The sequence below is a fragment of the Carcharhinus amblyrhynchos genome, chromosome 2, assembly GCF_965287045.1.
Source record: "Carcharhinus amblyrhynchos chromosome 2, sCarAmb.v2.hapA, whole genome shotgun sequence".
NCBI lineage: Eukaryota > Metazoa > Chordata > Chondrichthyes > Carcharhiniformes > Carcharhinidae > Carcharhinus > Carcharhinus amblyrhynchos.
The window spans coordinates 113,496,486-113,509,086 of record NC_137325.1 but is presented as its reverse complement, the minus strand read 5'-3'; the positions used below and the strand labels follow the sequence as shown (position 1 = coordinate 113,509,086).

The following is a 12,601-nucleotide window of genomic DNA, read 5'->3' as shown; positions in this document are numbered from 1 at the left end:
TGCCCTTTAGGATGATGCTGCACAGCAAATTGCCTTTGGCTAAAGTGAACAATATACCTTAAAAAATACATTCAAAATATCAGCATATGTGTTTTAAAACCATAGTCACTTGTTTACATCTCTTACTGTATCTTGTGTGTAAACTGCTTTCTTGTTAGCTCATAAGTCTGTTTAATAAGTCATTAACTTGATGCTGGCAGTTCTGTTAGAGTCTTAATGTGTAATGGTTTACAAGTCTTACTAACCTATTAGGATTCCCCCCTTAAAATAATTCAGTCACACAATTTCCTGGAGCTTCTCCACTGGAATAATAATGTATAAAGTAGAAGTGTCTTTTTTGAGAATTTGAACCATTTGAGCCAATTCATAATATTTAAGTCAGGATAGCAGTTAACCTGACACTTATGGAAAATAGTTAAAACACTATTTGTAAACATTCATCATGGTATAACAGTGCACGTTAATAATTTAACTGAAGAAACTAAATGCAATATCTCCAAATTTACAGATGACACAAAACTGGTTGGGAGGGTGAGCTGTGAGCAGGATGCAGAGATACTTCAGTGTGCTTTGGACAAGTTGAGTGAGTGGGCAAATGCATGGCAGATGCAGTATAATGTGAATAGCTGTGAGATTATCCACTTTGGTAACAAAAACAGGAAGGCAAATTGTTATCTGAATGTTTTTAGATTGAGAGAGGGGAATGTGCAGACTGAAGTGTCTCTGAAAGTAAGCATGTAGGCACAGTAAGTGGTGAAGATGGCAAATGGTGTGTTGACCTTCATAGTGAGAGGATTCAAGTACAGGAGCAGGGATGTCTTTATGCACTTATGCAGAATCTTGATAAAACCACACCTGGAATATTGTGCGCCGTTTTAGTCTCCTTATCAGTGGAAGGATGTTCTTGCTATGAAGGGAGTGCAGTGAACGTTTACCAGACTGATCCCTGGGGAGGTGAGACTGACATACAAGATAAATTTGAATTGGTTAGGATTAAATTTGCTGGAGTTGAGAAGAATGAGAGGGAGTTCTCACAGAAACCTGCAAAATTCTAACAGGACTGGCCAGGGTAGATACAGAAGGATGTTCCCAATGGCAGGGGAGTGCAAAACGAGGGGTCTCTCTGAGAAAACTGGATGGACTATTTAGGACTGAGAAGAGAGAAATTTCTTCACTGAGTGGTGAGCCTGTGGAATTTCCTACCACAGAAGGCAGTTGAGGCCACTGAATGTTTTCAAGGAGTAAGATAAAGCTCTTTAGGCTAAAGGGATCAAAAAATATGGGGTGTAAAGCAGAATAAGGTTACTGAGTTGGATGTTCAGCCATGATCATAATCTTTTAATTTAATGATAGAGATTTAATGATTGCTATTCTTAATGTCATTCCTAGATGAACCCACAAGTCCTAGTGTTGATCATGAGTCTGCCCACATTCCTGCGTCAGCTGTAATTTCAGCTGGAGTGTCTGAAATACTAACAATAACTGCAGTACCTTCCAGTCCTACTAAACCATCCCCTTTTATTCGTCGCCAGTTGTCACACGATCAAGGTAGGTACTCAAATATAAATTCAAACTCAAGAATTCTAGATTTTGTTCTATAGATTACAGGCCATGAATATGATACATTTTTAATTCTAATAATTTTCTTCAGATGCCATTAGAACCTCTACTCCTGATTCCCAACCGAGTGGAAAAACTGAGCGATCAAAATCATATGATGAAGGATTAGATAATTATAGAGAAGAAAAGTTGTAAGTTGTTTGCAGTTTATGGAGCTTTTTCTGCATTTTAACTGTCTAATTAACCCTTTATTAATAAGAAATTTTATTTTCAGCAGAAAATCAATGAAGCCTATGCCCAGCCTGCAAGGAATTAAGGTTTGTAACTTCTTTAAAAATATAAAGAACCCCATCCTCGTTCTCCATTTCCTATTTGTTAACTGTAGAGAAACTTCAATCTAATTCAGGTCATTGATACACTCTGCATTCAAATAATATGTAAACAACGCTTATTTAAAGAAAGCTGAGTTGTTTAAATGAACATTCCTTAACTTTCAATTAGATTCACTCAGCTTTTTCTCCCTCCTGGTCAATATATTTCCTAGAATTAACTTTTATAAGCATGTATGTAAATGATTTAGCTTGGTATCTGATGTATTCACAGTAACAAAGGCCCTTCAGAAAGTAAAAACAAGGTTCAGTATCACAGTAGTGTCTATGTAGGCCGAATACAGTGGCACACTGTAGCAGGCAAGTGCAATGCCAAACAATCTGCACAGTATTAATTTAGTAGAAGCATTACTGTAGTCTGTTGGTATGTTCCTTGCATGGCTCATGCCAGATATGTTTTTTTTCTAAAGTTGAAGGTTCATATGGGAGGAATTGTAACTTGAGTTAAAAATCATTAGTGGAAGAATGATGTGCCAATATTGCAATACCCCTTAAGTTTGAGACATATCTGGAGTAATGTTTCTGGTAAAGTTTATTGTTGGACTCTGTTGTTCTCATTTATCAATCCATCGATCCGTTTTTGGTTCTCGTATGACTTGCAGTGGAATGTTTTGCACTGTAACTCTGGCATTTTCTTTAGGCCCCAGACAGCCTGAAGTTTTCAGAAGACGTGAGCCCAAGAAGGGACTCTTCATCAGATAGCTTTAGCGATGCTTCAAAAGAAGGATGGCTGCAGTTTCGTCAGATTCTTACAGAAAAAGGAAAGGTAATGTTAATGAGCACTCGTGAGTCTGATTTTTTTAATCACTTTTTAAAATAAGAATTTATTGCTGATTGTAAAATTATTTAATGTCAAAGACCTTTGTTTCTGGAACGATCGTTTAGTGGACATTATATTCAGAGCTGTCAACAGTTAACAAAAGAAAATGTCCCGTTTACAGATTATCCTATGAATCCATCAGTATTTTAACCTGTTTCAAGCAACAGCATCGACAATAGTCGAATGCTGGTATTTTGAAATTTAATGTAAAACTTTTTCTGTATACTGAAGTTTGGTAAGTAAAGTTGCTGTTGTCCCAGATGACTTGAGTCTGCTCTCCCTTTTAAGGGAGAAACACTGATTGGTGATGATTTAACCTGAGGATCACCATACCTCAGGCAAGGGTTAAGGTAGAGAAGGTAGGCCTTCATGAATAGCCTCAGTCAGTATGGGAATTGAACCAGAGCTGTTCGTGTTACTGTGCGTCATGAACCAGCTGTGCAGCCAACTGAACTAACCAACTCCACTTTCTGAAGTTTGGTACGATTCTGGTCTCCAGGGGTAATTCAAAAAAAACCTTTTACAGGATGAGGCAGTCGCTGACGAGGCTAGCGTTTACTGCCCATCTCTGCCCTTTAGAAGTTGGTAAACCACCTTCTTGAACTGCTGGAATCTATCTGGTGGAGGTACACCAATAGTACTATTGGGAATGAGTTCCAAGATTTTGACCCAGGAACAGTGAAACAATGGCAATATAGTTCCAAGTCAGGATGGTGTATGGCTTGGGATGGAGCTTGCAGGTGTTGGTATTCGCATGCACCTGCTCCTTTTGTCCTTCTAAGTGGTAGAGGTCATGCGTTTGGAAGGTGCTGGTAAAAGTGTTTTGGTTATTTGCTACAGTGCATCTTGTAGATAGTATACACTGCTGTAATTGCATCTTAGTACTGGATGGGGTGCCAGTCAAGTGGAATGCTTTGTACTGGATGATGTCAAACTTCTTGATTGTTGTTGGAGCTGTGCTTATTCAGGCAAGGGGAGATTATTCCATCACACTCCTCGCCTAAGTTACTATTTAACAGGACACCAAAAAAAACTCTGAACATAAAACATAAATGTTAAGTTTAAGTTTATTTCTTAGTGTCACGAGTAGGCTTACATTAACGCTGAACATAAGATAATAAGAAATAGGAGCAGGAGTAGGCCATCTAGCCCTTCGAGCCTGCCAGGCCATTCAACAAGATCATGGCTGATCTGAAGTGGATCAGTTCCACTTTCCCGCTTTCTCCCCATAACCTTTAATTCCCTTGTCTATTAGAAACCTATCTACCTATGACTTAAATATATTCAGCGAAGTAGCCTCCACCACTTCATTGGGCAGAGAATTCCAGAGACTCACCACCCTTTGAGTGAAGGAATTCCTCCTCAACTCCAATCTAAACTGCAGCCCCCCCACCACCTTACTTTGAGGCTGTGCCCTCTAGTCCTGCTATCCTTTCTAAGTGGGAAGAATCTCTCTACCTCTACCCTGTCTATCCCCTTTATTATCTTATATGTCTGTATAAGATCCCCCCTCAGCCTTCTAAACTCCAACAAGTTTACTCGTTAACGTAACAGTGTTACCAACGGTAACACTGCTATGAAGTTACTGTGAAAATCCCCTAGCTGTCACAGTCCAGCGCCTATTTGGGTACACTGAAGGAGAATTTAGCATGGCCATTGCACCTAACTGGAGCGTTTTTCAGACTGTGGAAAGAAACAGAGCACTAAAAGAAGCCCTCACAGACATGTTGAGAACGTGCAGACTCCATTACAGCCATTGACCAAGTTGGGAATTGAACCGGGTCCCTGGCGTTGAGTCAGCAGTGCTAGCCACTGTGCCGCCTTATTAGTAAAACATAAATTTTAGAGAACAGGAATGTCTTCATCGCACTAATTAATGTTTGGAATGATCTCAGCAAGATAAGAGACAAACATTCAGGTTACTTAACTCCAAGGCGTTTACTTGTATTTTGTTAATAAGCTAACCAAACTTTTCACATCCCTAACTTTTCCTGTATTCTAACACCGCCCCTTCACAATTGGGAATTTTCACATGACTTGGAAACCCTGAAGGCAATGAATGTATTAGAATTCTCTTGTATGTTTTGTATTTCAGGGCAGCACAAAAAAATAAGATTTGTAAATTCCATCCCACTGCTTTTTATTGTGCTTTCTGTTATCACATAATGCAAAAGGTTGTATAAATTATGCACAACCATTTCGAAAGTATTCAATAGCAACCTTAAAATTGTTTTCAATATTATGGGACATGTACAATAGAACTGTTTGAACTAGTTTTCTCGTGTTCTCCCAGGTAAAGTTTTTCACATTCCAAAGATGTCCATCAGTTCGGGACCACATTACCTGGAGGTTTTCTATGATTTTTAATAATTCAACATTCAAGAAACAACTTGGTTGATTTGAACAATTTGTGTTTAAAATAATACCGTGAAATACACGGGAGCACGGTTTTTAGTAAAGCAGAATAGCAATTGAAATTGGAAGCATAAAAGACGATGTTGAGTCTGTTCCAGTTACAACTATGCAACAAGACCCCAAAGCTTCCCACCCACGAAGAACTATGTAATCTGAGAGAATCAAAAATAAATAAATAAAAATCTGGGTTAGTTCAGTGAAAAAGTATTCTTGGAAATTACTCCCCCGGAACTCGATCAAAGTGGAATCTTAGTTGATGACAATGGCCATTAAGTATGTTGCCCAACATTCTACCCATCTTTTGTGCTTGCCAAATTAACCGTCTCCCGTCACAGCCCTCCTGAATGCCTATATTGAATTTGCTTAGATAATGCATTCTACATCCGAACCACTTGTATTCTGAAAAGAGTCTTGGCTCATATCACATTTGCGTCTTTTGAAAATCACATTTTAATCTTTTCTGAATCCTTTTACGAGCAGGAACCATTTCTCCCTATCTATCATTTCTATCCAGCCCCCTCATGATTTTGAACATCTTTATCAAGTTTCCTCTTGGTCTTCTCCTCTCCAAGGAGAATAGTGCCAATTTCTCCCATCTATTTTACAACTTTGTAACTTCGTAATTTCATAACTAGTTTCTCATCCCTGGAACCATTCAGGTACCCCTTCTGCACTCTCACCAATGAATTAATATCCTTCCTAAAGTGTGGTGCCTAAAAATGTACACAGTACAAAACAAAGTGTGCACATACCGTACTACTATTAATAAGTAGGGTGGCATGGTGACACAGTAGTTAGCACTGCTGCCTCACAGCACCAAGGACCCGAGTTTGATTCCCAGCTTGGGTCACTATCTGTGCAGAGCATGCACGTTTCTCTCTAAAATACCCCCCCCCCCGCCCAGCTGGGGCACTCCTACACTACCTGCCCAGTGTTTTTACTCCATCTGATTGTCATTGTCTGATTGTCACTCATTTTCTTTTGGCCAACATGCTCTCTACCTGCAGTGTGACCATCTTAATATATGCACTATCTATGAAGATCTTAACCTTGTATATGCTCCACAGTGACTCCAGATCCAAAACGCAGATTTTGAGTAGCTGCATCTGGAGACAATTCCTGCACATCTGGATGCCCTGGACACGAAGTGTCCAAGTTCCCACATGCATCCAAATTTGATGCAAGAAAGGTGTTAACGTTAGAAATAAGAGGAGACAATTTAGCCCAATATTTAGGCACATAGATTGCTTTCTGTATCTTTTCATAGCATGTTAATGATCAAAAGACTACATGAGTGCTGCCCTTTATATCTAGAGGTTAGAATACACAGGAAGAAATCATGGGGTAGATGTTTCGGTAGATAAAGCTGTGGGTTAGATCACACCCATAAGCAATTCTGGGCACCACAGTTTAGAAAGGATTTGTTGGCCTTGGGGAAAAATGCAGCACAGATTTACTTAATTTATAAGGAGAGATTGCGCAAACTAGGGTTGTACTTCCTGGAACTTAGGTAGTTACAGTGTGAATTAAGGGGAGATAGAAAGAAGGATAGATAGAAAGGGGTTATTTCCGCTGATCAAGGAGTTTAGAACTAGGGAAATAGCCATAAGCTTAGAGACAGCTCTTTCAAGTGTTTTTTCCCCCATTCGTGGGCTATGGGTGTCGCTGTTATTGCCCATCCCTAACTGCTGTTGAACCAAGTAGCTTGCGATTATGAAAGTCAACCACAGTGCTGTGAATCTGGAGTGAAATATTGGCCAGAACAGGTAATGATGGCACACTTTCTTTCCTAAACGGTATTAATGAACCAGTTGGATTTTACAACAATCAACAATGGTTTCAAGATTATCATTAGACTTTTAATTCCAGATTTTCATTTAATTCAAATTTCACCGTCTTGCTGGGATTTCAAAGGCTACGCATTGTCCTGGGTCTCTGGATTACTCATCCAGTGACAATACACCTACATCACCACCTCCACTAAAGGTAACAACTCCCTTTGACTAACACTTCAACATGAAAAGGTGGTGGAAGTTTGGAATGCTGTTCTGCAAATTTGTGTAGATTGACAATTTGTGTAGGGCCGGGGTGGGGGGGGGGGGGGAGGTGAAAAGAGTACTTCTTTGAGGGTGGGAGGATGCAGTCAGAACACAACCTGAATGATGGCAGGCTGTCGATTTTGTCTGACCATCTAACATTATATGGGAGCAGCTCGGGGTGGGTAGGAAGGTGGTGGACTGGGCAATACTGTAAATGCCCATCTTTAGCAAAAACACACCTTGCAGTGGGGCTGGGTGTAAAATGTAGTACTTGGAAATTGTTCAAAGATGTGATAAGATGCTATACATTTGCTGGTGTTTCTTTCCTACATGTATGTGAAGATGATTTTCTTTCTTAATAGGATGCAAGTACTTACAGATGAGCATACATCATCTTTCAATCAACCTTTTCTTTATCCTGAAGGGCAGAAAAGGATTTTTTAAATCGAATTTTGAAACCAAAGAGATCAGTTTCCATTAGGAATTCTTTGTTTTAAATGTTACAGCGTGTTGGCGGCAGCATTCGGCCTTGGAAGCAAATGCATGTCGTTCTTCGTGGGTCCTCCCTATTCCTATACAAAGATAAAAAGGACAAGACAAGTCATGCGTCTGGCCAAATTGAAGAAGAACAACCAATCAGCATCAAAGCCTGCTTGATAGACATCTCATACAGTGATACCAAGCGGAAGCACGTGTTTCGACTAACCACATCCGAATGTGAATACCTCTTTCAGGCAGAGAATCGAGAAGATATGCTGGCGTGGATTAAGTGCATACAAGAAAACAGCAATCTAGATGATGAAGTAAGTGCTTATTGCGGCTTGGCTCATTTGATAACATTTTAACATTAAATATAGAGGTTTTGGGTTTGAATCCCAAGATGTGAGGACATGATCACTTCAGTGCAAACCTGAGGAAATACAGCACAGTTGGGAAATTTGTTTTAAAGATAATCTGTGAGATCCCACAAATCAAAATGCAGAGTGTTGGTATTTGCTCATTGAATTGTGTGTGACTTTCGTTTGTACCCTTTAGGCTTTTGCCTGTACCCTTCAGCTGAAAGTATTTTGTCCAGTAAATTGCTGGAGCTGCTAGCTGATAACAGTGTAAGGACCATGGAGTATCTGAGACCTTGATGTATGAGTGCATGCAGGAAGGTTTCTTGACACAATATGTGGATAAGCTGACAAGAGGTGGGGCCACATTGGACTTGGTAGTGGGTAATGAACCGGGCCATGTGTTAGATTTGTTTGTGGGAGAGCACTTTGGGGATAGTGACCACAATTTGGTGTCCTTCGTTATTGCAATGGAGAGGGATAGGGTCACACGGTAGGGCAAGGTTTATAATTGGGGCATGGGAAATTATGATGCAATTAGTCAAGAATTAGGGAGCATAAGATGGGAACGAAACTGTCAGGTATGGGCACAAATGAAAAGTGGAGCTTGTTCAAGGAACAAATACTGCATGTCCTTGATAGGCATGTCCCTGTCAGGCAGGAAGGAAATGGCCGAGTGAGGGAACCATGGCTCACAAAGGAGGTTGAATGCCTTGTCAAGAGGAAAAAGGAAGCGTATGTGAGAATAAAAAAACAAAGTTCAGTTGGGTCGCTCGAGGGTTACGACGTAGTTAGGAATGAGCTTTAAAAAAAGGGCTTAGGAGAGTTAGGAGGGGGCATGAGAAGTCCTTGGTGGGTCAGATAAAGGAAAACCCCAAGGCTTTTTACTCTTACGAAAAATAAAAGAATGACCAGGGTGAGGTTCAGGCCAGTCAGGGATAGTAGTGGGAACTTGAGCGTGGAGCCAGAAGAGGTGTTGAATGAATGCTTTTCTTCAGTGCTACCTAAGGAGAGGGGCCATGTTTTTGAGGATGAGTGTGTGATACAGGCTGATAGGATAGAGGAGGTAGATGTTCTGAGGGAAGATGTATTAGCAATTTTGAAATGCCTGAGGATCAGTAAGTCCCCTGGGCCAGATGGGATATATCTTCGGATACTTTGGGAGGCAAGGGATGAGATTGCGGAGCTTTTAGCTTTGATCTTTGGGTCCTCGCTGTCCCCAGGGATAGTGCCAGAGGACTGGAGAGTGGCAAATGTTCCTGTCTTCAAGAAAAGAAATAGGAATGACCCTGGTAATTATAGGCCAGTTAGTCTTACTTTGGAGGTTGATAAGTTAATGGAAAGGGTCCTGAGGGAAAGGATTTATGATCATTTGAAAAAATGCAGCTTAGTCCAGGATAGTCAGCACGGTTTTGTGAGGGTTAATTCCTGCCTCTCAAATTTGATTGAATTCTTTGAGGAGGTAACTAAGTGTTCAGACGAAGATAGAGCAGTTGATGTTGTATACATGGATTTTAGTAAGGCGTTTGATAAGGTTCCCTATGGTAGGCTCATGAAGAAAGTAAGGATGTGTGGGATAGAAGGCAATTTGGCCAATTGGATAAGTAACTGGCTGTTTCATAGAAGACAGAGGGTGATGGTGGAGGGAAAATTTTCAGACTGGAGGCCAGTTACCAGCGGTGTACCACAGGGATCAATGCTGGATCCTCTGCTATTTATGATTTTTATCAATGACTTGGAAGAGGGGGCAGACGGGTGGGTTAGTAAATTTGCTGATGACACCAAGATTGGTGGAGTGGTGGATGAGTTGGAGGGCTCTTGTAGGCTGCAAAGAGACATTAATAGGATGCAGAGCTGAGCCAAAAGCTGGTGGATAGAGTTTAACCCTGATAATTGCAAGGTGATTCATTTTGGTAGGACAAACTTGAGTGCAGATTACAGGGCCAATGGCAGGGTTCTGAGGAATGTGGAGGAACAGAGAGATCTTGGGGTTCATATCTACAGATCTCTGAAGGTTACCACTCAAGTGGATAGAGCCGTGAAGAAGGATTATAGTGTGTTCGTATCTATTAATATAGAGTTTGAGTTTGAGTCGTGGGGTTATGCTGCAACTATACAAGACCTTGGGGAGACCACACTTGGAATATTGTGTGCAGTTCTGGTCACCTCACTCTAAGAAGGATGTGGAGATTTACCAGGATGCTGCCTGGTTTGGAAGGTAGGTCTTATGAGGAAAGGTTGAGGGAGCTGGAGCTTTTTTCTTTAGAGCTGAAGAGGATAAGAGGCAACTTAATAGAGGTTTATAAGATGATGAGGGGGATAGAGTGGACGTGCAGAGACTATTTCCTCAGGTGGATGTAGCTGTTACTAGGGGGCATAACTATATAAGGTTCACGGTGGGAAATATAGGAGGGATGTCCTAGGTAGATTCTTCACTCAGAGTGGTTGGGGTGTGGAATGCACTGCCTGCTGTGATAATGGAGTCGGACACTTTAGGAACTTTCAAGTAGTTATTGGATAGACACGTGGAACACACCAGAATGATAGGGAGTGGGATAGCTTGGTCTTGGGTTTGGACATAGTTCGGCACAACATCGAGGGCCGAAGAGCCTGTACTGTGCTTTACTGTTCTATATTCTATGAGTGGAGTAATACTATATTGCCAATGAGACTTGAGGATAAAGAAGTGAATAGAGGATGGTGAGAGAAGGAGTATGCATTAGTGTGTGTTAATTCAGTGTCATAATTGAGAGGGAATGAAGAATGGGTTTCACAGAAAGCAAGAGAAAAGAACAATAAGAAACATGATAACATTTGACCTTTGTAAAATTTCCAGCAATTCTCTAGCTGAAGGAATGAGACTAAATGAGATTCACTTCCTGACTAAAGAAGGTTGATTGGCAATCCAATCACATTTGGAAAAATATGGACTTATTAGTGAACGGCGGTATGGCTTTGTGCGGGAGGTTGTGTTTCACAGACTTGTTTGAATGTTTTGAGAAAATGACAGAGGTGATTGATGGGGGGGCAGGGTGGAGATTGGATGTTGTCTACATGGACTTTAGAAAAGGTTTTGACAAGGTCTGTCATGGCAGGCTGATACAGAAGGTAAACTCAAGGGATCTGTGGTGAGCTGGTTAAATGGATAAAGAACTGGCTTGGTCACAGTAGACAGAGAGTAGCAATGGAAGAATGTTTTCCTACTGAAAATCTGTGATCAGCAGTGTTCTGCAGGGATCAGTGCTGGGACCCCTGTTGTTTGTAAGTGAATATAAATAATTTGGAGGAAAATGTGGGTGTTATGATTAGTAAATTTGCAGATGACACAGAATGGGGGAGCTGCGGATAGCAAAAGAGGATTGCCAGAGGATACAGCAGGACATAGATAGGTTAGAGACTTGGGCAGAGAAATGGCAGATGGAATTTAATCCAGACAATTGCATGGTGATGCATTTTCGAAGGTTTAATGCGGGAGGGAAGCCTACAATAAATGCTAAAATCCTCAGAAGCATTAACACACAGAGAGATCTAGGTGTACCGGCCCATAGTTCCCTGAAAATGGCAACACAAGTGGGTAAAATGATCAAGAAAGTGTATGGAATGCTTGCCTTCAACGGTTGGGGCATAGCATATAAAAATTGGCAAGTTATGCTCCAGCTGTATAGAACTTTAAGCCATATTTGGAATACTGTATACAGTTTTGGTCAGCACACTACCACAAGGGTATGGAGACTTTAAAAAGGGTACAGAAATGGTTTGCCAGGATGTTGCCTGGTCTCGAGGATATTAGTTACAAGGACAGATTGGACAAACTTGATTTTCACTTGGAACATCAGAGGCTGAGGGACAACCTGAAGGAAGTGTGCAAAATTGTGAGAGGTGTGGATTGAATGGATAGTTGGGAGTTTTTTTTCCCAGGGCAGAAATATCAATTACTCGAGGATATTGGTGTAAGGTAAAAGGGAGAAATTTTAAAGGAAATGTGAGAAGCATATTTTTTAGAAGGTGGCAAATACCTGGATTAGAAGCAGATATAATAGCAACATTTAAGGGGCATCTTGACAGATTCATGAATAGGCAGGGAATAGAGGAGTTATGGGTCTCAGAGGCAAAGATTTTTAGTTTAGAAAGGCGTTGTGTCGATGCAGGCTTTGTGGGCCAATGGGCCTGTTCCTGTGCTGAACTGTTCTTTGTTCTTAAATATCATATTAAAGGATTAGTTGTGCTATCAATTACTAGACTTCCTGTGATGAATGTAATGGCCAATTAATGTGGAATTGCAGCAATTTCATGAAATTCATGGGGAGATTCCAGCAAGTTTTGCAAAGTTTGTGGGCAGTGGCACAAAACATCCAGCAACGTGAGGCATTATGCAAGTCGAAGGCTATTTATCTCTCATAATTTGTTGGTTGGTTGATTTTCCTGTGTATCAATAACACTTGCTAAGTCTTTTCTTAAATGTTGATACGGTCTCTGCTTATTCACTAATTCTGGTTGTGCATTCCACAGCTCCCAAATCCTGTGTGTAGAATGGTTTCTCCT

The 12,601-nt window shown here is 40.8% G+C and overlaps 1 protein-coding gene across 5 annotated transcripts in view; it reads left to right on the top strand.

The window, feature by feature from the left end:
* arhgap21a (Rho GTPase activating protein 21a) overlaps positions 1-12,601 on the top strand; it is a 215,185-nt gene that overhangs the window by 173,610 nt on the left and 28,974 nt on the right. For 4 of the 5 annotated variants that reach the window (XM_080211346.1, XM_080211363.1, XM_080211371.1 and 1 more), the window contains 5 exons: positions 1,390-1,548; positions 1,652-1,751; positions 1,835-1,877; positions 2,590-2,715; positions 7,730-8,026. In XM_080211346.1, coding sequence (XP_080067472.1) covers positions 1,390-1,548; positions 1,652-1,751; positions 1,835-1,877; positions 2,590-2,715; positions 7,730-8,026 — 725 coding nt within the window. The remainder of the gene's footprint in view (positions 1-1,389; positions 1,549-1,651; positions 1,752-1,834; positions 1,878-2,589; positions 2,716-7,729; positions 8,027-12,601) is intronic. The other variant, XM_080211355.1, reaches the window with a different exon arrangement.